This window comes from Amyelois transitella, chromosome 18 (assembly GCF_032362555.1).
Source record: "Amyelois transitella isolate CPQ chromosome 18, ilAmyTran1.1, whole genome shotgun sequence".
Lineage (NCBI taxonomy): Eukaryota > Metazoa > Arthropoda > Insecta > Lepidoptera > Pyralidae > Amyelois > Amyelois transitella.
In genome coordinates, this window is record NC_083521.1 from 6,317,090 (window position 1) to 6,343,301 (window position 26,212).

Genomic DNA, 26,212 nt, shown 5'->3' on the forward strand with positions numbered 1-26,212 from the left:
TTCATTAATATGATATATCATTAAAGTTTAGGTACCTTTATTTTGTAAAACAGAACAGATTTTCATTTCACATAACGGTAAATCATTAACGTAAATATCAATTTATAACGCGAATTGGTATCGCTATTTTTACGTTATATAAGGTTTTGAAATAACGTTGTTTACCGTTACTTTTTGTGTTAATTTGGTAACAATTTCAAACCTTCCTATTAACCTTGGTGTTAATCGATAGCACTAGTCTAATAGTAAAAAAAGAATGTTAACACGTCACTGTCAATGATGACAATTTTGATTTTTACATTCCCGTAGCTTGAGGAAACTACTCTACTGTATATTGATTAGGTACTTTTAACAAATTTAAACATGGATGGAATAACAGTATACAATCATTTTTTAGGTATGCACTTACCGCAATTATTATTATCAAACGTTCCCGAACACTTTTGGCACACATTGAGTAAGAAACTTGAACAAAATATATTTGATTCCGGCACGACATTTCAGCTATTAGAAATCGATTATGAAGGCTCTGAAATTAAGTCTTACGAACCTTTGTGGAGTGTGGTGACTACCCGGGATATTGAACGCTCAGATCCCAATCATATATATTTAGTAGACCATGCTTGGACTTTCCAAGCTAACAGTGTGAAAACCAACCTAAGGAATACACCTAATCTTCTGGAAAGGATGTGTGCTATGATGAAAGTTACCGGGGACACAACTGAGGAAAAGATTGAAAAAGTATCACACAATGTTTGGAGATATGCACATACTTATGCTCTTGGTGGTAATGATTTTTCAGCAGAAGACCGTGTACCAGTTTGGTATGTTTTAGATGAGTTGGGCTCGGGTATTATTCATTCAGATAACCCAAATTTTAGAACTGTTCCATTTATGCATATTCCAAGACAAATAACATATACCCTACTATTTCCTATACAGGATATTGAAGAGGGTGAACCAATTACAAGGAATTTTGTGGAAGGCAATTATACAGATTCTTTGCAAAGAGAAGCCATGCTGATTCCTTGGAAGCATTATAATAACTTTGATGATGACTTCTCACAAGAGGAACCCGATTCAAATTATTTCCTTGAAGGTCATATTGTAGAGGATTTACCAGATTTGGAAATATTAAGTAGAAGAGAAACAACTGCAGGTGAAAAGCTCAAAGTGTTTTCAAATTACAGATTTATCAATGAGCATCTTACATTACCAGAATTCGAGATTGTACACAATGAAGATGATGCTGATATAGTGTGGTATACAGATCATTTCAAAACATTCAGAGATTTCAGTATAAACACTCCAAACAAATTTGTTAATCAATTTCCCTTTGAATATGTTATAACTATTAAAGATTTATTAGCAATAGTTGCAAGGAGGTGTTCTAAAAAATATGATAATCTCAGTGCATTGGAAACTAGCCCAGCTTGGTTGCCTACTACATTCAATATGAAGACCGAACTCTCAAAATTTGTAGCATATTACATGCAGAGAAAGAAAGCTGGTTTGGATAATCATTGGATTTGCAAACCATATAATTTAGCCAGAAGTTTAGATACCTATGTTACAGATGACCTTTACTTTATGTGTCGCTTACCTCAAAGTGGTCCTAAAATAGCACAAAAATATATTGAGAATTCAGTTTTGTTCGAAAGGCCTGATATAGGGCGAGTGAAATTTGATATTCGCTATGTTATTCTTTTGACATCAGTAAATCCAACCCAAGTTTACATTTACAATAACTTTTTTCTAAGATTTGCAAATAAACCATTTGCAATGGATAATTTTGAAGATTATGAACAGCATTTCACTGTTATGAATTACACGGAAAATACTTTATTTAGAATGCTATGTGCCCAGTTTAAGGAAGCTTGGGCTCTACAGAATGCCAATTATAATTGGGATGAAGTAGAAAAATCTATATTTGGAATGATATCTGAGGTGTTTAAGGCTGCCACTTGTGTCGAACCACCACGTGGGATTGGAAAAAGCCCACAATCTAGAGCTTTATATGCAGCAGACATTATGTTGAAGTGGCAGAAAGTAGATGGTGAAATGAAAATTCTACCACAGTTGTTGGAAGTAAACTGGATGCCGGATTGTCGCCGTGCATGTGAATACTATCCTGATTTCTATAATGACGTGTTTTCTGTTATGTTCCTTAATAAAGATGTGGACACTTGTACAAAGATCTTGTAAGTTCACTGGGAAAATTTATTTATTGTGTACATTAAGTGTTAAGTATCAAGTCAACTGATGGAAGTTATATTGGAATCAATGCTGCAAAAAGGAGAAAACACCATGTATGGGAATCAAGATTTCGAATTTGAGAAATCAATATGTATTGGTATAAATGCTACGAACTGATAGAGGTCTCATTGTAATAAATTCTGCTCAGGTTACTGAGGAAACACAACGTATTGGAATTAAGGCTTTGATTTCTAGAAAACATGATGTTATGGAATTAAAACTACAAACTGATAGAGGTCACATTGGAATCAATTCCTATATTTGCTATAGGCTGTATAGTCGGTCGATTGCGGTGGACTGGTTGCGGCTGGTCGGTCTTCCTCTCCCATCCCTGAGTGTGTCACTCCCTATAAAATATGTGCCCCCTGGTGTATCCACCTAGACTGGGTCATTGCTTGGATCATGGGCTTTGCTTGGATGGGTGTGGTACCAATGTTCATGTTAAGTGAAGTATCAAGTCTGCTTCTTTTCTGGTCACAAGTATTTCAATTTGTTTTAATTTTAGTTTTACTTTTATATACTACACTATATATGAATGATGAATATATCCATTGTGTCTATGTATTATTATTTTATTTTACATGATAAAAGAAATTATACAGAATTCAAAGAATAAATTATGATAAAATTATATTCAATTACGTTATACCTAACTGGTTTATATCACTTAACAGATTGCTTCATTTTAAAAATATGCAACATAGAATATTTTTAGTTTTTCTGCAGTATCATACGGTCGTCGTCTTGTATGTATCCAAACGGGTTCTCTTCAGTAACATCCCTATGGCTGAGCACCAGGAGGATGACCATGACAGCAATCAAAACAAACAGTAAGATCCAGTATCGCCTGTAGATGCCGCCTGCTCGTCTCACTCGCGATGATGGGAGTGTATTCCTAAAATATAAATTAAAAAATTATTAACATTACGAGAAATTTATGCAAAATTAATTTTTTTTTCACTATTCATTGTAATGGGAAATATTGAACATCACTAAATAATTGTCATATGTTTTGGTTTCACAACATTGATTGACGTCAAATAAATTACTTGACCCAAATTTACTGTCGCTTCCAAAGCGTCAGTGCAGAAGAAACGGCATCAAACTACACCGCAGCATTTTCTTTAATAAAATCAACTTCACTATAATCCAAATTAAGAATTAGAATAGAAATTAGAATAGGAAACTTTCCTGCACCAAGCTCAAGCAAGATGTTTTTGTAATTCAGGAAGTTGTCATTTATAATAAGCCTCTTCACTTCTCCTACTCTCTTTTCCCACACTCCTACTTTCTTTACATACTCTTTGAATATTCAGTCAGGCATATACAGAACAGACTCCGGCAACCAAAACCTGCCCTTATAATACAACATACATACATACATAAAATCAAGCCTCTTTCCCGGAGGGGTAGGCAGAGACTACCTCTTTCCACTTGCCACGATCTCTGCATATTTCCTTCGCTTCATCCACATTCATAACTCTCTTCATGCAAGCTCGGCGGTTTCGGGTACTTTTGACCTGACCCTTTACCAGGACGTCCTTAATTTGATCAAGATATGTATAACTTATAATACAATTGTTTCTTTTTTAATTGTACTTTTGTATAGCTTCTTAAAATGATTAATAAAGACAATTACCATGACCCATATGCCTTTTTCATTTCACTACTACTTAAAAAATAATTAAAACCATAAGCAAACATTATTTTTTAAGTATATCAGTTTTAGCTTTATTAGGAGCTCTAAAAATGCCGCATAAAGTATATTTCTTATGACCATGTTCATTAATTTCTTATCTCAATTAAGTTTATTTACAACCTTATTGTTTAATTAAAGTAAGCCTATTTTCGAATTTATGTCTGCCGTTTAAGGGCCAACTATTCGACTAACAATATTGTCAGTTCCCAAAAGAAATAATCAATGCCAGGGAAAAGAAAAAAAAACCTTAAAACTGATTATTTCGCTGCTATTTTTTCTGTTTTAAATTATATTTCACTGTAGCTGACTGCCAAATCTATTATTTGTCCTAATTAATGTAATGTTTTTTTAAATTTAATACTTGCTTTTTTTGGGTAAAATGGGCAGTAGTAAATATAAAATTTTAACACTGACGTTGGGTGATGGGATCATGATAACATTAAACAGGCAGTTTACTGGTAAGACGAAGGAAAGAAAAGGCAGGAGGTAAATAGTTGAAGTTTGAATCTAAATAAAGGCTTATTTATAACATGGTCATTAAACATCTTGAGCAAACAGGTAAATCAGACAGCAAATAATAGAATAAAAATATAACAGAAAAAAAGTCAATTTTTTTGTATGAAGTAATTTTCAATTAAACATTTCATTCAAAAGTACTTACTTCCACCATCTGCTAATCCAGGCAAATGTAGACTTTTGTTTGTATTTATTCTCGTCATGATCAAAATTGCTTGATGGCTTGGATTGGTCCAGTGATTTGAATGATTTTCTTGGAGCCTGACCACCTAGAAATTAAATTAAATTTTTCGATCAAGTTATGCAAGTGCCTGCTTTAACTATTTTAGTTAATATGATTTGTAACAGTGCTGAGATGACATGTGCTGAATTAATTCTATATAAGTGTGTCTAATATGTATTCATGGCTAAACTGCTAGTCAAATTTAAATGAAATTTGGTATGAATGTAATTAATTATTTAGGGTCACAAAGGCCTGTGTCTTTTCTGATGATCACAGCCACAGACAAAAGCTAGTATAGTATAATTTGATCTTTGTCCATAATTTAAATCTATTTAAAAAAAAAATAAAATAGCATTTTCTTCTTTTAGAACAAACCTTGTAAACTGTCACTTCTTTTGATAGATGAACCTTCATACATTTTGTGTTCATCAGATATTTGAACAATGGAATGTGCTGTGCCATTTGGTGCTCTGCTGCTAGACTCATCATCGCTGGCACCCACAGGGGTCCCTCGTTGGCTGTCCACTGAGCTCGAGAAGAATTGATTGTTATCTATGGGCGAGGTACTTCGCCTTCCAGCAGCCCCTTTCAGATCTTGGTCCTCTGATAACTAAAAGGTTTTCCGTATAAACAATGTCAACAAAATGGCAGAGAAAAAAATGTCTATAAAATGTATTTTTTTAATTACAATTTTATTCAATATATATTATATGGTCAAACTGGCAGTTTAAATGAGACACAACCTCATTGGTTAGTTAGTAGGTACTGGCTGGAAAACAAATGAAATTAAAAAGAAGGGAACAAAAAATGTATGATTAGCACCAAACCCAATTAAAGTTAATTATTTATTCTAAAATATTGATCATAGTTATTTAAAGTCCTTTTAATTTAAATAGTTCATCAGTGCATATTGTGAAAGTGTAATATACACTTAAAAATGTTGCAATAATACAGTGCAATCTACATATCTTGTTCTGCAGTTTTCTTCACAACACCTTCAATCCTTCTGTTTGCTCATATTTCATAAAACCTTTGAGTTCATTAAAGAATATAAGTTTTCTACATGACAAATGTGTTCAATTCTTAATAGGCAATTATATTAGAATGTAATTTATAAATGTTTCATATACCTATCCCGTTGTTGGTGATTCTATTTAACAAATAAAATGCTGTGAACCAAAACAAATAGGGTAATTGCGCTGGTTTGGCGTCCAGTTCTACTTTTCGTCCATTTCACTTTTAAACGCATATAAAAAGAATATAAACACACCTATGCACGCATGTTGCAACTTGTCACGATCCTTCATACTTAAGCAACAGTTCTAACAACCACAAAATCCAATTTGTCAAGTGAAAACTTCGAAAAAATTAAACTCAGTGGTCGGCATGTGTTCGTGTTGCGTAGACGTCATTGCCGATACAAAAAAAATAGCTGGTGCAGGAACACTCCGTGGTGGGTTTTATGACTATTTCACATAGATTGGGTAATATTTTGGCATGTAAGGATATTTAAGAGTATAACTAACATTATGTTCAGGTTATTTTACAATGTTTTTGTAGTAATCTTAGTAAAAGTTTGCGGACGAATACTGACATGCCTATTTTACCAATTATTTGGTATCCGTCCACGTGGACGGAAACTAAAACAGCAAGCTAAATATTTGGAATGTTCATTTTACTTTTTCAGACCTATAAAAAAATATGTGTTTTCTTTAGATATGAACTTTATTGGCTATTTGACAAGATATTTAGTTAACGTCCAATAATTTCTCAGTATTGCTTGTTTAAAAAAATGTTTAAATGGCATGGACGAAAACTAAACAGCAATTTTTTTTGTATTAGTTTTCGTCCATAATAGTGTGGAATCTACTTCTAACACATTTTCTTGTTAACCGATTCATTGCGGATGGCACGCCTGCCGTGCCATTACTTTCTTTTACGTGTGGCGTAGGGCGCGGGAGCCGTGTCATTTTTAAATCGATGATAACTCCTTCAAATTAGGTTTTAGGGAGATCTACCCAGAACAAAATTGTCGCTATTTTTCATCTAAATCAAGGTCGTAGCCTTCGTTTCTGGTAATTGTATGATTTTATTAAAAGCAGGTGTAACCAACCTTTTCAGATGCTTAAAATTGCAATTTAATAATACCTAGGCTACATGACTCAATTTTGTTTTGTTTAAATATGGAAACACCTCTAAAAATAAGCCCACTAGTAAAAGAAATACCATGATTACTGAAGAACTCTTTGACATAAAGTCACACTTTTTTGGCGAGTCCAAAACGTTCCATAGAGAAGGCTACCTAGGTGTGACGTCACTTCTAAATAATATGTATTTCGTAGGACACGTGCGTGAACTTTATATGATAACTATGTAAAATATTGTGTTTATGGTATAGGCCTCTTAATAAAAGTTGCTTTGATTTTAATAAGTTACCTTATGATAATACAATTTTTTGCTTTTTCTATAGTTTTAAAATGGACTTGCCCAACTAACTTCAAATAATCTTTAATATAAAAATGAATCGCTAAATGTGTTGGTAAGCACTGTGGTAAGCGCATAACTCAAGAACGCCTGGACCAATTAGGCCAATTCTTTTTTTTTAATATTCTTCGTAGCTCAAGGATGGTTTTTACGGCGAGAAAATGTATGTACCTCGGGCGAAGCCGGGGCGAGCAGCTAGTAGTTACAAAATTAAAAGTGTGATTATTAGTTTCGGTTAGGTAAAAATTTATGTATTATGAAACATTATTTCCAAAACTCTACTCCTGTCATGTAGCCTATTAGTTATGGAAAAATACCACGTGCGGTTCAATATGGCTAATATGAGTCTTATTGCACACGACACTTCATGTCCTAAACAATGGAGGATCCCTGCCGGAGAGATAACAAATTGCATGTCCCTACGAAGTACCAACAATGTAAAATGACCAGTACGTTTTGTACAATATGGTCCATTTTTGCGTGGACAGATAAGAAAAAGGTCCTAAAAAATTCGAAGGTGAATGTTTTCTCATCTTTTGTGAATTAGTTCTGTTTTGCTATCCTTGGTGATCAGATCTGCGTGCGTATCGATGACATTGAGATCGTATATCTGGGCTTTCGACATTTGTGTTGTGAGGACTGTGTTACTGTGCTCTGATCTTCGTAAAAAAACGACTGCTGCTTGTATAACTGGACTCCGTGATCTGCCAATGTGACGACTCAGCCTGTGTACATAAATCTCTGCTTGCCGTAAACTTCATGTAAGTAATTTTTTCATGCCTAATCTGTAGTGTATAGTTAAAAATAGTATATTAATAAAGAAATTGTATTCTAGTAGATACCGTATTAGGTACTTATTGGGTAAGTTACTCTTATTGGTACTCTTTTGAACTCCTATAAGAGCACACTATAAGGTAGGTACTCTTTTGAACAGAGTAAACTTTGTTCAAAAGAGTACCTATCTATGTTTTGAAAGGAAAAAATATGAAACTGCGAAAAATACTATGTGTTATTTACTATGACACTATGGGATTAGATTTTTAAAATATGATACGGAATTTATAGACGAGTGGCGCTAGTTTCGCTGCACTAGTCGTCTTAATGACTTAATGTATCATATGACAACCATACTAGTAGTATTATAAATGCGGAAGTTATCATGCTTGTAATTTTGTGAATTTGGATGTTTGTTCTCAATCACGCTGAAACGGCTGAACTGATTTGGATGAAATTCTGAACGGGAATAGTACAATCAACTTAAGCTTAGACAATGTATAAATTTGAACGCGGGCGAATTGCGGGAAAAAAGCTAGTATTTTTAATAAATATATACCTATTAAGTACTAAATCAAACTTGACAGTTTATCATTACGTAGTGTAAATAAGTTGAAATTTCTTGTGAGCAAAACCAAAACAATAATTACAGAACTAACTTAAAACCTCATTTAGTCAAGCCCACATTCCTATAAAACTATTCAAACCATTAGGACTTAAAAATAAGTTCAAAAGGTTTTGCACACCTTCATTAGAAATGTCACTTACCTTCCATTTTCAAAAATACACTTGTTATGCCACTTATAATCACTTGAAACAACGTTTCTGTATGTTCGCGTTAGATTTCGAATGTCAACTAAAAGTATGTAAGCCTAAAACATGTAAAAACTGGTTGAAATACTGTATTCTTTTCCACATGGCTGAAGACACAGGAGGCGTGTCATGTAATCGTATGGCGCTTGACCCGGCAGCCGTGTCACATAGTTTTTGTTGAACGCCATTAGTAAAAGTTTGCAAAATTAGGCATCGCAATGAATCGGTTAATTCGTACAGGTTTTTCTAGTAGGTACTAAACTATGAAATTAATTGTTATAGATGGATTCGGGGAAATAAAAAAAGCAGGAAATCTACTGCTGAAGAATAAATATTTTTGTTGATTAAATAAAAGATTATAAAGACAGTTTTTATTTAACATTGCACTTTTACTCTTTTTTACATACTGGACGGAAACTAGATCACACCAGGGCGAAAACCAAATTTTTTGGACGAAAACTAGTGAAATCTGCCATTTAACATTTAATTATTTATATAAAAAACAATGTAGTTATAATTAAAAGTTTCTTTATTTTTATCAAAAATAGACTATATGAGGTATTTAAACAAATATGAGCTATTTTAATTAGGATACTTTATCATATTATTTTTACGTCTGAAAGCTAGCAACTCCGCTAATTGGACGAAAACCAGCGCAATCACCCTAGTTGCTTTATTTTTGTTTTGGTTAATGGTTTAATTTACTATTTTTGAGAATTATTCAGACTTGTTATAATGATACACAAATGTTATGAAAGTAATTACACTGAGATATCTAATAATCATTAAAAAAAATTGACCATTATTTAAAACTAATACAAAATCAAATAGTGAATTATCTATATTCCTAGATACTCAAATTTGTTGTTACTTACCATTATGTTTGTTTATCGAAAGTTATTATAACTGTAGCTCATTTACTGCTTCAAAAGTGCAAGTATAGAAGTGGAGATGAAAGAAATACACAAGTTGTTAAAATATACTAACCAAGGGTAAACCAAGTCCAGCACGGGCCCAATTGACTCCCGCCAGTTTCTCTCTCAGAACATCAGCCACAGGAGAGACTAGGTTTTGTGGAGGAAACACAGGAGTGGCACACGATGGGCACTGGTAGCCAGCTGGAGCGGTCGTTTGCGGCAGGGAGCGGTACCGAGACTCCGCACAAGCCCAGTGAAACACATCTAAAACACCAAATGAAAATTTATTAAATGAATAAACAATTGACCTAACATAAACATTAACTTTTTATACTCACGATAACAAGTTAATCGTATACATTCGCCTTCACTTAAATTTTTTGTGCAAATTTCACATATGGGATTATAATCGCTGTCTCGCAACCATTGCAAGTACGATTGTACGATGCACTGAAAAAAGCACATAAAGATTAAGTTATCGTTTTTATTGTTCTGATAAACTGAGTTCTGAAGAAAAGAAAATAAACCATACCTTGGGGTGGTTCGTCACCATACAATATTCACAAACATTCACCCCATGTTCAAAACAAAACTGATTTGTCACTCTTCTTTTTGGACACTTGCATAAACCCATGCTGTCTTCCCTTTACCAGCTTATTAACATGAACAGTTATATTAAAAACATCGATAGAATGATTTATTATCAGAGAACTTTGATAGAAATTGGAGAAAAGCAAACAAAACTCAAGATACATAGACCGAGACAACAATATCAGATGTCAGCCACGTAAATTGACGTTTGACGATGTGTGTCGTGCCCGTTTGAGCAAAAGAAACTTGTATTCATTGCTTCTCATGGATTAATTACAGATTGCAGGACCTACCTATGTCACTGTCAACTGTCAACATCTGCAGCAAAGCAGCTGTCAAAAATTCTAATTTTCCATTTCATTCCATTCCATTGAAGAAAAATTAGAAACAAAAATAATGAAATAAAAAAGACAGAATTTTGAATTCTGACTTTACTACATATAATGGCATTAAAATTACTTTCTTTAAAACACCTCATAGTGAAACCAGTAAATGGTTTGTTAAGGCACTCTGTTCAGAATAACATTACGTTTAACCTAAAAGGCTTCAGCACAACTACCGTAACCTGTGTGAATTTCTTCAATAAACGTAAGTTCTTCAGTTTTTCTTCAATCAAATAAATTATTTCCACAGTGTCTTATTACTTTAAATTTATTCCAGTGCCCGCTGAAAAGTTATGGAAGTCTGTAACCTCGGTCAGTAATGCTGGTGCAAAGAAAGGTCGTGGTAAGGGTGCTGGGAGGATCAGAATCCGTGACTTAAATCGCGGGCAAGTGATCGGAGTGGGGAAAGTCAATATGCTCTGGCCCGGTCTGTCGGCGCCCGTCATAAGAGGCAGGGAATTACTTAAGCAGCAAAGACTGCCTGATGACCCAGAAAGGTTTGAAAATTTTATTTAAAAAGAATTTGTAGTAAGTTATGATTTTTTTGGGTTAAATATGTTTGTTACATTGTTAAGTATTTTTCTCTACACTTCTTCTTTGTTGTTTTGCTTCTGGCAGAGCAGTTATGGTGACTCATTGTCACCAACACTTCCCTCATAGTAGTAGTATGAATACAGTATTATGCTGAAGATTATATATATCTTGAGTGTCGGTGGTTGAATTGGTAAGGTGCCTGGTACATGTAGTGCATAAAGGCACAGGTTTAAATCCCACCTCGGCCATGTAACAATGGAACCTACACATTCAGGCAACTGGATGTGTAAACATGATCGATCCAATATGGATAAGGTTTTCCTGCCAAGGTCACAGAGGTAAGATGAGAATTCATGTAAAAACTGGCTCACCCAATCCACTATCCATGGTCAAAGCCCGAGGTCCCTTCCAGTGTGATGAGAATTCAACTGGGACTAAAGCCAGGTGGAAAGTTCATACTTCTTGATATTTCAGAATGGAGAAATTAATAAAATTGAGAGATTCAATGACTAAGTTTCGGCGTTTGAAGTTGAGCCCTATCGAGAGAGGCTGGTCAGGAAGCCGCATGCCAGGTCGGAGCATTGGTGCCCCAGATCCAGTTGGTGAAGGTAAATTTATGAGAAGATATTATAATAGCTTTTATTGTGAAAGAAATCTTGTCTATTGTTTTGTATTGTAGGTACAGTACTGTAGGTAAACTGTACAGTTTAAAATAATTTCTCTAAATTATTAAAACAAAGTTTAATTTGTGAGTTAGTTGGGAAAGAATTTATTTACATATAATTTTATTAAGACAAAGTTTTCAAAACTAATTATACTGATTCCAGATGAATTTGTTGGTTTTGATACCAAAGTGCTACAACTCCGATCTTTATTGCTCATGAAAGGAAGTTTAGGAAGAACAAGGAATTTTCAGGCTATGGTAAATGTTTTTGGTTTGTACAGATATAATTATGCTTATGATTAGTTCATACCTAGACCAGACGCGACACTGCAAACACATTTTGATAGAGTGACTCAAAATTTAATTTATATTTATTACAAGAAAAATTTGAATTAAATATAACAACACTGGCATTCACATGATGACTTGTATATTTCAGGTGGTAACTGGTAATGGGCAAGGGCTCGCTGGCTTTGGATTAGGGACAGCTAAGGAAGCACCAGCTGCTTTGAGGAAAGCAAAGAATAGGGCTGGACAGAAGTTGATGCATTTTGAAATATACAATAATCACACCAGTAAGTATTTATTTGTACTAACTACTCTTTATTGCAATACTGTCTTTTTTGGTAAGATTTTATTGGGCATGCTTTTATTTTCATTAATAGTAAATCTCGTCATGAACTCTAAATTTAAGATGATACGCTTTAAACCAATTAGTTCGATACATTGTCATAAATTCAAATTATAGTATTACCCTCTAGTTATAATATTAAGATAAGGATATTTTAAAACGCCATTTATTTTTGCAGTCTTCCATGACTTCTTCACGGCATTTGGAAAGACCAAAATATTTGTGAAGAAGAAGAATGAGGGCTATGGCTTAGTCTGCCACCGAGCCATCAGGGAGATCTGCAAAGCTATCGGCATCAAAGACATTTGGGCGAAAGTTGAAGGTTCTAGAAACCTGCAGCATATTGTCAAGGCTTTTTTTATTGGCTTACTACAGCAGGTAAGGAAACTACTACAAATACTGATTGTGTGATAGTGTCATAAACAACCAGGTTAAGGAAACATTTAACCTAATTCAAAACTAGAGATAACAAGTTTTGTTCCATAGGATGCAAAAATATCTCACACTAGTTTTGTCGTGGGGCTTCGCTACCGTATTTACAGAAAAAAGTAGCCTAATGTTTTTCCTAAAGGTCTATTCTATTTGTGTAACACATTTCATCAAAATCGGTTCAGTTGGTTTTGAGTTTATAAGTTACAAACAACAAATATTTTCTCTTTTATTTGTGTGTCTTCTATTGGATTTTTGTGAATTTCCTTATATCAATAGGCTATTATGAGATAAGAAAGTTCAGTTTTTATTAGATTTCTTGCTTGTATATGCAAGATTTTCTTCATGATAATGTAAATAATTTCTTTTTGTAGAGAAACCACCAACAACTAGCTGAAGAGAAAAAACTGCATCTTGTAGAGTACAGAGCAGAAAATTCATATTTTCCCAAAGTGGTCGCCAGCCCTAGCGTAGTCCGCACTAAAGATGAAATACCCAAAGATGAGACATTAGATTTCACACAATATGTGATGAATGACCGAGTCATATTGAGAAGAAAGAAATTCCCCCGGTTCTATGAGACGATGCCTCATTATAAAATCTACCTAAAGAAGTATGAAAAATATAGGAATCATGAAAAGATTCGTCTCAACCTCAAAGTGGAGTATGGGGAGGTGAAGAGTTTCTTGACGGATAAGTACCCGGAAGAGCCGCAGAAAGAAGCATAGTTTGTACTGATAGTTTTATAGATAAGTTTTAATAATAAATCTATGTAGTTAAATTACTTTGTTTTGTTACTAAATATGATGAGTAGGTACACAAGTAGATAAGGCAGTACTGTTGTCAACAAATCTACTTGGGGTGGAAATACATTTTCGTATGTATGTATGCTTGTAACGCGATAACTAAGATGAAATTTGAAAGGTATGTAGGATCTGTTTATATTTTTCAAGTTGGTTGGGCAACCAAATAGGTTCAGTCGTTTTTGTGATATTCATATTTTGTAAAAAAAGTGTTTGCGAGGTCTAAATTCGCGGCGAACCATGAGCAAACAAATTGAAACACTTCTTTCTCAAAAAAGATCATAACTTAAAAAAATCATTAAAACGTGTTAGGCAAAAAGAAAACAAATTTGGATTTATAAATGATTTTTTATTGATTTCAAAATATCAAAAATGTAATTAATGATCTTAGCATCTCCAGCTTTAACCAAATTAATTGGAATAAATTCTACCTAATCTAATAAAAAAAGATTTAAGGATCACACAAAATAATCATAATACAATGAGTAATAGACAACACAAAAAATAAATTGAATTACTGCCGTTTACCGGTAATTATATTTGGTATAATAAAATAGGCGTCTTTTTTATAATTTTACTTTCTTGTCATGGCACCCAATAGTCAATCCAACATTAAAAATATTTACATCAATATTACAGTCTAAACAAGCCACTAAATGCTCTAAAATGCTAGACTGTTTTTTCAAAGAAGCACCACAGTCTCTTTAACAAACGAAAATACTACCTACTCCAGTTACGTCACTGTCGAAGGCATAAGTATTTTAAGTAAATAATTTTGCTTTAAAAATTCAGGGAGTACCAACAAAGGCTCCATGGGTATATGGAGTATATTTCCTACAACCGAATAAACAATATTCTAGAATAATGAAATAATTGCGATTGCATAAACACTAGTGCAATTTGATATAACGGTATTTATACAAGAAAAAAAAGTTAACATTACCATCATCAAGATTGGAAATCCATATCGCAAAATTGTATAAGTGCCTCGCCAGGGGGTTAATTAACAAATGTTTACAGGGCATGTGTCTTAACTTCTCATTATCTATTCGGCTCACTTCAGGGATAAAAAGAGGGAAAAAAGAAAATGGCGGGGTTGCTCATGAACGTTGATAAATGAACGTTCGTGTCGTGTGTAACAATATTGGTATGTAAAAATACTGGCTAACGACAGGGACGTAATGTAAATCTTACTATTGAATACAATTTATAGCAAAACATAATATTTTAATATAGTATCACTATCATCGTCGAGTTACAAACGTTACACAAAAATTAAATGCTGATCAATATCCTAAAAAATCTTAAGCTATTAGGAATGAGACCTACTTTAAAAATTTTATCATTTTTTCACACTCTCTTTTTTATTTCTCGTTAACAATACAATTTTGTATAAAGATCTTTTGTTTAATTTAAAACTTAATTTGTTTTTTTTTAAACCTTCCTTACGTTTGTAACTCACATATAATATCACACATTACCATAAGAGTGATGTAATATAATATACTTAGCTGCTCATTCTCTGAGTGCCCCCAAATTCACGATATGTTGCACGTCATTGTTGCCTAGCTACTATTCATTCAAGGATAATGTAATAAAAAATAACAAATAAAATATTTAAAATTCGTTGATTACGAGGCAGGCTTTATAAATAATATTATTATTTGAATACAATTTACTTTTGCAATTACAATTGACTTTTGCAGGTTCTACAGAACACTTTCAAAAGGTGATTGAAAATGGTAAGAGATAAGGCGATAGATTTTGCTTTAAAAAGATAATAATCGGGTCAAAATATATAAAATTATAATAATAATTCTTCTTCTTCTTCACAAATATGCACATTATGTATGCCATTTGTCTTGCTATCTAGTAGTCTTGAACAACTAGCCAGGATACAGACTCCTATTCGTAACATAAAATACGACTTAGCAATAAGACGTAATAGAAAAACAGTTAAAACCCGAGCACACCAGAAGCAGCACAGTTTGAAAGCGCGCCCGCACCAAATTGTAATATAAAGTGGCGCAGTGTAAAGACTTAAAAAGTTGATTGAATTACAACTGGGTGCTGACTAAAAAGCGGCTGACCTGCTTTTGATGTGCTGGGAATCTTTGACATTGAATACATTCAGAGTAATTCATCAACTTAATTGGTAATGACTCGAATTATAAAAAAGAGTTTAGTGTTTGTGACATAAGGCCCTGCCTGTATAAATCGCGGCAGTTTCCAGAAAAAAAGTTTTAACTGGAATCTTGAGCAAAACAAAACTTAGAACTAATCTAACCAACACCGCAGTAGACATGAGCGACGGAGATCACTATATAATTATATCGTTAGTGTTGCAGCAATAGTATCTACTATATCATAGTGTCGTGACTTAGTAAATAGTCACAACGGCGTTACAATATTGAGACTATTTTCTATGTCACGACTATAATAATATACTAATATATTATATTACTATTATTCCTGCAACATTATTTTCTATTTTAACATAACATTATGTGACGCATTTATTTCTGTAGTGCGCAGACCGGGTTACATCATGGATATTTAATAAAAGAGGAAACACGATGGGAAGCGAATTTTATCATGGTAGATGTCAGGTATGCAGCCGTAAACTGCCAAGTAGGTTCAATCAGAAAAATAATGGGTTTTCATGTGTCATCACTGTATGGTTCTTTTCTGTGGCTTATTTTAACACGTCATTGTTATTGTTAAAAAATTATAAACTGTGGTATGAAATGGTCCTTAATTTTGTATGGTAAGTAAAATCATCACGATTTAGTCCTAAGCACATTTGTTTATGAAAACGAGTGTCTAAGAGCACAGCCTACTATTGAATTGGTCACTTATATAACGGAGCCGCGAATATTTTAATCCATTCTAGAATCTGAAACAAAAATGAATAAGTATATAATGAGTCAGTTTCGTTGCAAATTGGAATAACCATGCAGTAAGCGAGTGAATGGTAATTTTGTAAGGCCTAGACGATCGTACTTTGATGAAATAGGTATACGTTATAGCTAAAGGTCATGAGTGTTTTAAATAGACGAGCTTACAATAAAAGAGTAATGATTGCGAATGAAGCGAAGAAATCGGAGCTTTGATGCAAGATATTATATTTATATAGTCTCTAGACTGAGACGAATATCAGACTTGAGTCTGTCCATCCGGGAAGGCGGCGTTATTTTAATGTATGTAAAGCTATCAGTGATCACCAACCTTCGTGAGTGTCGGCCAGCCGCCACTTGTCGGCGTGCTCCTGGCGGCGGCGCGGCGCGAGGTGCGCGCGCACGCCGCCCAGCACGTCGGCCGCGCCCGCCGCCGCCAGCGCCAGCGGCGCCACCGCCATGCCCGGCAGGTGGCGCAGCACGCCCACCCCGCTGTCGCAGCGCGCCGCCAGCGCCATCGTAGCCGCTGTTTCAGCGAAACCCTGCAACGAGATACAGTTTTTAGAAGGTGTTGCGTGATTTTGTGTTCTTCTTAGCCCTCACAGTCCGCTCGTCAGTCTTACATAGATACATATGGTCAGGTCTATATCCCTTGCGGTATATAATATATATATATATACGTCTATATCCTTCGTCAGTCTTAACTGAAATGAAATACACTTACTGTCTGCAACAACTGAAAATAATGAAAACTGGAAACGGGCGATATTTTCTGCGGCGATTTTGAGTATCTGAATATTGTTCAACATGTCACAGGCTGTTTCTGCTGTCGCCTGAAATAAAGTATACAGTTATTCCGACAATACTAACCTCTCTGACGGTGCGGTAAGCACTGGCGACTCCCTCGCGGATGTCTGACGGATGTCGCGCGGGGGATCTCCTCCTTCTGCGGCGATGCTCGCGACTGTTGTAAGCGGCGGCTTGGATTTGTAGTGTGGGACTAGGGGTCAACATGTCGAACGCAGTTTCTGCTGTCGCCTGGAAAAAGAAAAATGTATAATGTAATAAATACCATTCTTTACAGGCAATCTAGATTAGCTTTGTCTTCTTCATGGCATTAGTTCCGTCACATCTTCACCTCTCTGGAGAAGAGCCTCTGGTGCGCCGTGACCATGATTAGGTAAGTTACATATATATACATATAATCACGTCTATTAGGTAAGTTAGGTTTTAATATATTGTTTCTTCCAATCTGATCTTCGGTAAGGGAACCAAACCATATAACAATAGGATCATGGCTATATAAACGTTGTAACGTCTGGATTTTATTTATAGTATAATCAAGGCGGAAAATAAAACTACATTAGTTTTATTCCATACGTACTAAAGTCGTGCAATTCCATTTGAGTGAATGTTATGATAGTCACTCTTGGTATGCATCCGCGCCTTACCTGCCAATCAATAATCTCAAACAGCTGCCCAAAGACGAAGGCGAATAATTGACGATCATACAGGTACTGGTTTGAGATTGCACTACATAAGGTGCCGGAGAAGCCAGTAGATAACTGCAACAATGGGGTATGCACATTTTTTTCGGTATCATTTAAACCTTTTCAAATGAAAATATAAAATTTCTTTTATATCTTCTATTTACTTATTTGTAGAAAAAATTTTTTTCAGTAAAAAAAATAATAAATCATAGATCATTATGAGCGCGCAGGTACATTACATCCGGATGTCACACTCACTTTTCCAAAATTTTTCGACCTCTATCACAGTCTAAAGCAGAGAGTCCCAAACTAATTTTGTCTACTGCCCACTTTGAGAATAAATATTTTTTTTTGCGCCCCCAATTTTAACCTATTTAAAAACCACTATAACTTCAAATTACTTTAATTAATTATTATTAAGTATTCTGGCGTTATCGCCCACTTTGGGAAAGACTGGTCTATGAGCTATACTATCATTTGAAAAGGTTTAATTGATACCGATTTTATTGCATGCCCTATTGCTAGCAAATAGTGGATTTTTACTGCAATAATAGATCAAAAAGAAGAAATCTTTATCACGTTTCACATATTTACGAAATGCGAACGTTAAAGAAATGCTAGTCGCGGATAAAGTTTATGGATTATGATGATGACATGATGAGTGACAAATATAGATCATAAAAAAATATGAATTTGATAGCTATATTTTATGAAATGAAGTTACCTGTATGAGTTGCAGCAGGCGGGCAACAACCTAAGGGGTGAGTAAATTGATGGAGTGGGGGGAGCGACCATACTGTACTATTTACCACCAGCCAGGGCTCAACCAACAATCCGGTTATACGAGCCGGATCATAGTAGCGCGCTACTTCTGGCGTTCGCTCTGTACCAGCGCTTCTTGACTTCCTACAAAATCTTTATAGTGTCCCATTAATTCTGTATTACTCACCCCCTTTTCTAGAGACGTTGACGATCGACGCGTCGCATAGCCATGCCATCGCCGATTGGTCGCACTTATTCTCTTACCCTGAAGACGTCCAGAATTTACTAGTCTCCTGAAAGTTTATACCAGTATTCCGTACAGCTACCTGTATGAGCTGCAGCAGCCGCGCGGTGATGTCGAGCGCGGCGACGGCGGTGCGCGCGGTGAAGGAGGCGGCGCCGCGGCGCAGCCCGTGCACCAGGCGGCCGTCGCGGCGCCACTGCTCCACCGGCAGCCACACCAGGTCGCGGATGCCCGTCACTGGAGGGGACACATTTTTGTAGCAAAACAAACACACTTCACTCATGTTTTTTAATGTAGACAATGTGAATTCGTCAGTTATATGCGTCAATAAGTGATACCTTGTATCCAATTTTGAAAATAAATCTATTCTATTCACTAATTGATGTTAGACCAGGTCGCGGATGCCCGTCACTGGAAGGGACACATTTTTGGAGCAAAACAACACACTAATTGATGCTAGGTTGGGGATGCCTATTACTGTGAAGGATATACATACATATATACATACATATGGTCACGTCTATATCTCTTGCGGGGTAGACAGAGCCAACAGTCTTGAAAAGACTGAATGGCCACGTTCAGCTATTTGGCTTAATGATAGAATTGAGATTCAAATAGTGACAGGTTGCTAGCCCATCGCCTAAAAAGAATCCCAAGTTTGTAGGCCTATCCCTTAGTCGCCTTTTACGACATCCACGGGAAAGAGATGGAGTGGTCCTATTTTTTTTGTATTGGTGTTGGGAACCACACGGCACGGATGTGAAGGATATGTGGAATAAAATTTCGTACAGTAAAATCAGGGTAATCAAGCAAACTGTCAGTTTGATGGAGCAAGACACGATACTGATGGCGCGAAATGTATCACATTGATTAAGCTAGATTGTGGTCTTATAGTAACGCGGATCGTGAGACGCGCGCCGTCGGCCAACGCCTGTATATTGCAACGGAACGCGATTTGTGATATGGGTAAAAATATACATCTCATTAAGAAACCTGCACATTCTGGAGTAATATGTAAACATGATACAATATTTATCAGTAAATAAAATAACGGAAATCGGACATAAGTCGTTCCGTGAAGTAACCACACTTTCTTACTCCGAGATTATAGCCATAAATACACTCGGTATGCGTTTCTCCTCAACAACCCAAAAACATCAAACATTATGAAATTAACAGTAAAAATAACACAACTTACACAGCTGCAATAAAGAATGCATTGGACCGATGCCGCTAAGCAGACCAGGTAGTTGATGAGCCTTGATGTCCGTCAGCCATTCTTGAAGGGCCCATTGTACTAATTTCTCGAGCCCAAGCAAACCTAGTCTGTAACAAATGAGGCAGTTAGTACATAGTTAGTGGTGGCCGAGAAATACAAAAAGTCAAATATACAACTAGTGTATGTAGCTTTTAATACTATTGTTTTTTAATCATGGACATAATTTTAAACTTCTACAATAAAGTTACTGGCCAGTTTCATTCATATTTATATTTTAAAAGTTAAAATAAAAACGTTCGAAATTGAAACACAAAAGATGCAAGAAAAGTATGTTTTTACGTTGACAAGAGAGAGGTTTTCAATACCGTCCCGACCCCACAAAAAGCGTTTTGATTGTGTTTATATCTTGCGTATGTATGAAGCGTATGACTCGTTAACCGTTAACCACTCGTGGTTCTATGAGTCACAGCCCTACGCTTCATACATATTTATAAATAAACTTGGCGATTGTGAGTTATATACCTATAGTCCAGTCTCTTGAGCGTCAGTTCTGAGCAGTTGAGCTGTCCCAAGCCCATTAGTAGCCCGGCGACTGGTCCAGCTGACAAGTCCACTCGTTTTCCCACGTAGTCCAGTCTGATAGGCACCTCCGGAGAGAATATGATGCGTCTAAAAATAAGAGAAAGAAAAAAATTGGTATTTTAATCCTAGACTGAAAAAGAAGTGTGTTATAAGTTTGACGTATCTGTCCGTATGTCTGTGCTCATAGCATAACTCACAAACGGTGATTTCAATTTAGTTTTTTTTGTCCTACACCTACATTTAGAAATGGACTGGTTATATATAATTGTACTCAATGCCTTAAATCGATAGATCTACATACGTCTCTGATGTACATTCAACGTTTACATTAACGAAAAAAGGCACTGACCTGAAGTAAATAGGAGAGTCGTCAACTGGTTCTTCCACCGGCATCTTTGCAACCGGTTTCTCCTGACCCATGCCCAGTCTCTGGAAGTCTTCCTCCAGTTGTATGAGGTTTTCTGATACCAGTCTTTCGGCCTCGTAGGTTTCCATCAGGGGTTCCTCGTTACGGATCACTGAAAAAGAAAATTTATTGCAATATTTCTTCAAGGAGTTTATATCATTTATTTTTGATTTCCGTGTTTATAATAATCGTTAAGTCTGCATATAGAGTAAGTGATAAATGATAATGTGAAACCTTATTTCTTATATTTTACAGCTGAATGTGGCCTGTCAGGATTTCAAGACTGCTGGCTCTGTCTACCCCGCATGGGATATAGACGTGATTTTATAAATGAATGAACTTTAATTTCTCGGTCGGACACTGACCAGTATCGTTTAGTGATAGGCAGTCCCCATCTCCCAGGGAAGTGGGGGTAGGCGGCGGGTCCCTCAAGTGGCTGGCGATGCTCATGACGGGCGGCCGGTGCGTGGGCGTCGTCTGCCGGGAACTTGACTCGGTCGATACGCCGCCTAGGCTTTTTGTGTCTTCATCTGTTATTAATAGATAGATAGATAAAACTCTTTATTGCACCATAAGAGTAAAACATACATTAATATAGATAATTTAAAAAGAAATCCCTAGTAATTTTATATATGCGAAATTACAAATATTTTATGGACATTATGGTATCCGTTGCTCCACATATAGGTACTTATCCCTTTTATGGTTTTAAATAATTTTGCTGTCTATAGTTGTTACGACATTTTTTATTTTTATGATAAAAAATATTCCACTGACACTCTGACATACTTTTAATGCACTTTTTTATAAACGCGACCCCTCTAGATTTTGCTATAGGCGTTCAGTTCCTGTGGGTTAGGGAGGACGTAACCAGTACTAAGGTAAGGAAGATAACATATAATTCAGGAAGATGATTATATTTTTTGTCTAGGTTATAACCAGAGATCGGAATAGGTAGATTGAATTGGGGTCAATGAACTGAAATGTATATATGGACATGCCGCCGTCCGGGATTTGTAAATTATTAAGATTTTTCCGGAATTTTTACAAGTGGGATGAAGAATATATTAGTGGTAGCTGTTTTTCCCCGACTTCGTTCACGTAAATTGTAGTCCTATGTTACCCGGGGACAATGTAGTTTACTGTAAGTGTAAGTACTGACATGGAATCCCGGAAAAGAGGCATATCCATGTTATGCTTTCTATGGTAATTCATGATGCAAGTACATAAAATCAATCTACCTATTCCGTTCTATGGTAATAACAGACAGACATACCGCCAGTGTCATCACTGCTGAGCTTGGACATGTATCCGACGAGGAAGGCCAGCGTGTCCTGGTCCAGGTTGAACCACAGCGGCAGCAGAGACACCTTCAAACAGCATTCTTGAGCAGATAAAGCTGGCTCGGGTCGAAGATGGACGGCTTTCACTATGAGCTGTTGAAGCAAACGGAATGATTACAATCAATTTTTTGATTTAAGTTAAAAAAAGGTAAATTAGATTTATATTGCTATAATTAGACTGAGGTATGTTTAAATGATGTGAATGGATGACTAACTTATTGACATAGCTAAAAAAACGCCCAAAGATCTTACTGAGGTTTTTCAAGTCTTTGTCTGAAAGAGATTTCGAGAACCTCTTTTAGATGTAGTCTAAGAGTCAATGGAGCGAAGATACGGCGAAATTTATTATATCATCTTCATCGTTGTAAGGAGTCTTCCATATGAGCGTCAGTTATCTCCGGTTCGTCTTTCAGCTTTTACTGGCTCAATAGTTTGTTGATATCGCTGCATTTCAGACTATCATGAACCACTATTTTGACTGCTGTCATAACTAAGTAACAATACATACATACATACATATAATCACGTCTATATCCCTTGCGGAGAAGACAGAGCCAACAGTCTTGTAAAGACTAATAGGCCACGTTCAGCTGTTTGGCTTTAAGGTAGAATTGAGATTCAAATAGTGACAGGTTGCTAGCCCATCGCCTAAAAGAAGAACCCCAAGCTTATAAGCCTACCCCTTAGTCGCCTTTTACGACATCCATGGGAACGAGATGGAGTGGTCCTATTCTTTTTTCTATTGGTGCCGGGAACCACACGGCAAGTAAGTAACAATTCTTACCATATGTGCGTTAGTTCTCTCCGGTTCGTCTTTCAGCTTGTACTGGCTCAATAGTTTGTTGATGTCGCTGCATTTCAACCGGTCCAGTACTTCTATTTTGCTAATGGCCAGGGCTTGTCGAGACGCGTGTATGCCACCGGGCGGGTAGATTTCGTGTTGGAACTTCACCTGTTTGGAAGATACGAAAATTTCATTAATATTAATTATTATGCAGGAAAACTGGTTTTAATTAAGCAGTTTTAAGAGGTAGTAAGAGTTTATGGTTGTAAGAGTAGCAGACAGAGCCAATACTCTTGGCTATATAAAATTTGAGAGGTAAACACACGACGAAACAATTAAGAAGATACTTATTTAAATAAAAGCAGTAGTCAATTCCTTGTGATAAAAGTCGCCTGTTACTGATATGTTTTTAAATACAAGATTGCGAAATTGCTGTAATTTATTGTTGTGCAATAAATAGTAATTGTATTGTACCAACCTTAGTGAGGCATAGTTTGACGCAGGTATAATGATCCCTGTGTGGCCCGCCGCGTGATTTCGTGTTGGTTTTCCTTGTTCGCTGTTGAGTTCGAACGCGTTCGCTTCCCGCCGAATAGCTAACGCTTTCGAATGGACCGGTGTCTTTGCTGCGTCTGTGTGAAGTTGGGAACAAATCGGTTTGTTTATTACATTAAAATAATAGAATAATAATAATTTACGTAGTACTTAGTAAAGGGGTTCAAAAGAGTAGTACAGAACAGAAAAGTTAAACGGATGTTTTTACACATCCGTCAGGGTGAAATTAACCTAATCAAGGAGTCTATGGTGTTCTTCATTAAGTGGTTAAAAGGTTATTTATCTGATTTCCCGTATATAGTACATGTAACTGGATATTTTACTTTCTTCTTGGTACACGATTTATATATAAAACCTTCGCAGTTTCATAAACATTCCGATTCGAATCATTGCGAAAGACGGTCGCTACTCCATACTATGTACCGCGTTATGTTTAAGAATATTGTCTATTTATGGTGGAGAAGAAATTTAGGAGAGCAACACCAACCTGCCGGCCGCGGGCGAGGCCTGGCCCCGGTCAGGGTCGATGGTGACGGTCTTCTTCACGAGCTCGCCGGCCGCCCGGAAGTCGCTGCCGCCGTACATGTTCCATGTTATGCTCATCTCGCATAAGCAGTACCTGTGGACAAATGCATTTCATGAAAATAAAGACTGGCCGGGTACATTGTGAAATTGTGATATTAAAAACATTAAAGATTTTATGAAACCCCGCGAACTGTGGTATCTTCAATTGTCTTGTCTGGCTAGATTAGTGTCCACAGTGCAATCACCATTATCTATATTTTTCTTCTTTCTGGCTTTAGTCCCAGTTGCATCCTCGTAACTGTGGAAATGAACGCGGGGTATGAATGTTTGACCATGGATCCTGGATTGGGTGAGACAGATTCTTACACGATGCGATTCCTATCTGACCTCCGCGACCTTTGTAGGAAAACCTAACCCGTATTGGATGGATCATGGTTACACATCCAGTTGCCTGAATTTGCAGGTTTTCTCACAATCATCATTATACGTCTATAACTAACGATACTTACCTGTATTTTAGAAGACTCTTAAGATTTAAAGTAAAGAGATAACGATGTTACCTATAGACAGGCATCGGGAAACTCTTCGGAGCTTTGAGAACATCGGTCCTCTGGCCCGGTATGGTGAAGTGGTTCTCGTACATGTAGGCGGGCCCTTGCCCCAGCCAGCGTACAGTGGGCTCCTCGAGGTCGTTGTCCTGCCCCGGCAGCTCGCCGTCCACGATACAGTAGTCGTCGTCGATGTGGCAACTGTCGCTCGAACTCGATTGCTGTCAAAAGGAATTTATCAGCTTACATTATTTGTAGGTCAAATGTATGACTAATCCCGCCGTTTCGGCTTTTCGTTCATTGAGATTTTACAACTAGAATGACGTTTTTCTTTACTTCTAATACTGGTTATCTATTAACACAATCTATAATTTTCTTTATGAGATTCAAAGAACTGATACATGTTCTGTTCTTTTGTTTAACGTTGGAATAGTAATTTGAAAGACATTTATTGGATTTTCTGCCTTGATGGTTTTTATTTCTGAGACTATTATATGGACGTATGATTTATGAAGCAATGTAAGTAAATTCCTCAATAATAACTAATGCAATGTCAACTACGATAACAACCGCCTTTACATGACCGAAAATAAATAGACTTAAAAAAATTACACACCTTCTTCCTTCTAGGTTTCCTTGGAGTAGGTTTAGGCGTAGACGTCGGGTCTCCCAACTCTTTAGCAACCACAGCTATGGTCGGAGTTTCCGGTTCCGCGGCAGCACTGAACTCCTCGTACTCCATACAATTGTCTATGCCCTCGTCGTCTAGAAGGTCTGGGATCTGTTTGCGCTTCATGTTAGACTCGTCGGGGAAGAAGAACACTTCTACACCCTCCTTTTCGCTTGAACTGTTCAGTTCTTCGTCTTCGACTGAAATAAGGGAATAATCAGGGCATTTGCCACAAGTCTTGCACAAAGGTTGTGAAGTGTCAAATATTCTTTAACAGTAATGCATTGGACCGCATGTTGTTAACGTTTTATTATGGTGTGAGGAATGTTCAATGTATGAGGAATTTACAACTCTCTCTCTAAATGTATGAGGAAAAAACAACAACTCTTTTTGTAGTGCTTAGGAAGTAAAGGGAGAGATAGAATATAATCACTTAGTGTTTCCTATGGATGTTTAAGATGTAGATTTAA

General features: G+C 36.2%; 4 protein-coding genes across 4 annotated transcripts in view; 2 read left to right on the plus strand and 2 right to left on the minus strand.

The window, feature by feature from the left end:
* Window positions 1–249: 249 nt before the first annotated feature.
* On the plus strand, window positions 250–2,816 carry LOC106129600 (tubulin--tyrosine ligase-like protein 12). The gene has a single exon (XM_013328204.2). The coding sequence runs from the start codon at window positions 364–366 to the stop codon at window positions 2,203–2,205; it is 1,842 nt and encodes a 613-aa protein (XP_013183658.2). The 5' UTR covers window positions 250–363; the 3' UTR covers window positions 2,206–2,816.
* LOC106129611 (zinc finger protein-like 1 homolog) lies at window positions 810–10,491 on the minus strand. Its single transcript, XM_013328216.2, has 6 exons — window positions 10,215–10,491; window positions 10,021–10,132; window positions 9,753–9,946; window positions 5,070–5,304; window positions 4,617–4,740; window positions 810–3,151 (listed from the first exon to the last, which is right to left on the minus strand). Exons 1-6 carry the CDS (start codon window positions 10,314–10,316, stop codon window positions 2,968–2,970), a joined length of 951 nt encoding a protein of 316 aa, XP_013183670.2. The 5' UTR covers window positions 10,317–10,491; the 3' UTR covers window positions 810–2,967.
* Window positions 10,492–10,593: 102 nt separating this feature from the next.
* Window positions 10,594–15,479, plus strand: LOC106129212 (small ribosomal subunit protein uS5m). Its single transcript, XM_013327708.2, has 7 exons — window positions 10,594–10,861; window positions 10,934–11,153; window positions 11,665–11,798; window positions 12,018–12,112; window positions 12,294–12,429; window positions 12,664–12,863; window positions 13,289–15,479. Exons 1-7 carry the CDS (start codon window positions 10,717–10,719, stop codon window positions 13,640–13,642), a joined length of 1,284 nt encoding a protein of 427 aa, XP_013183162.2. The 5' UTR covers window positions 10,594–10,716; the 3' UTR covers window positions 13,643–15,479.
* Window positions 15,480–15,547: 68 nt separating this feature from the next.
* The window catches only part of LOC106130236 (autophagy-related protein 2 homolog A), a 28,204-nt gene continuing 17,539 nt past the window's right edge, over window positions 15,548–26,212 (minus strand). Inside the window, exons 25-38 of the mRNA XM_060949043.1 lie at window positions 25,689–25,942; window positions 25,085–25,293; window positions 24,487–24,618; window positions 23,923–24,076; window positions 23,445–23,612; window positions 22,594–22,753; window positions 21,683–21,847; window positions 21,261–21,429; window positions 20,852–20,998; window positions 20,309–20,436; window positions 19,193–19,347; window positions 17,485–17,652; window positions 16,946–17,156; window positions 15,548–16,613 (exon numbers count right to left, since the gene is read on the minus strand). Coding sequence (XP_060805026.1) covers window positions 16,597–16,613; window positions 16,946–17,156; window positions 17,485–17,652; window positions 19,193–19,347; window positions 20,309–20,436; window positions 20,852–20,998; window positions 21,261–21,429; window positions 21,683–21,847; window positions 22,594–22,753; window positions 23,445–23,612; window positions 23,923–24,076; window positions 24,487–24,618; window positions 25,085–25,293; window positions 25,689–25,942 — 2,237 coding nt within the window. The 3' untranslated portion in view covers window positions 15,548–16,596. The remainder of the gene's footprint in view (window positions 16,614–16,945; window positions 17,157–17,484; window positions 17,653–19,192; window positions 19,348–20,308; window positions 20,437–20,851; window positions 20,999–21,260; window positions 21,430–21,682; window positions 21,848–22,593; window positions 22,754–23,444; window positions 23,613–23,922; window positions 24,077–24,486; window positions 24,619–25,084; window positions 25,294–25,688; window positions 25,943–26,212) is intronic.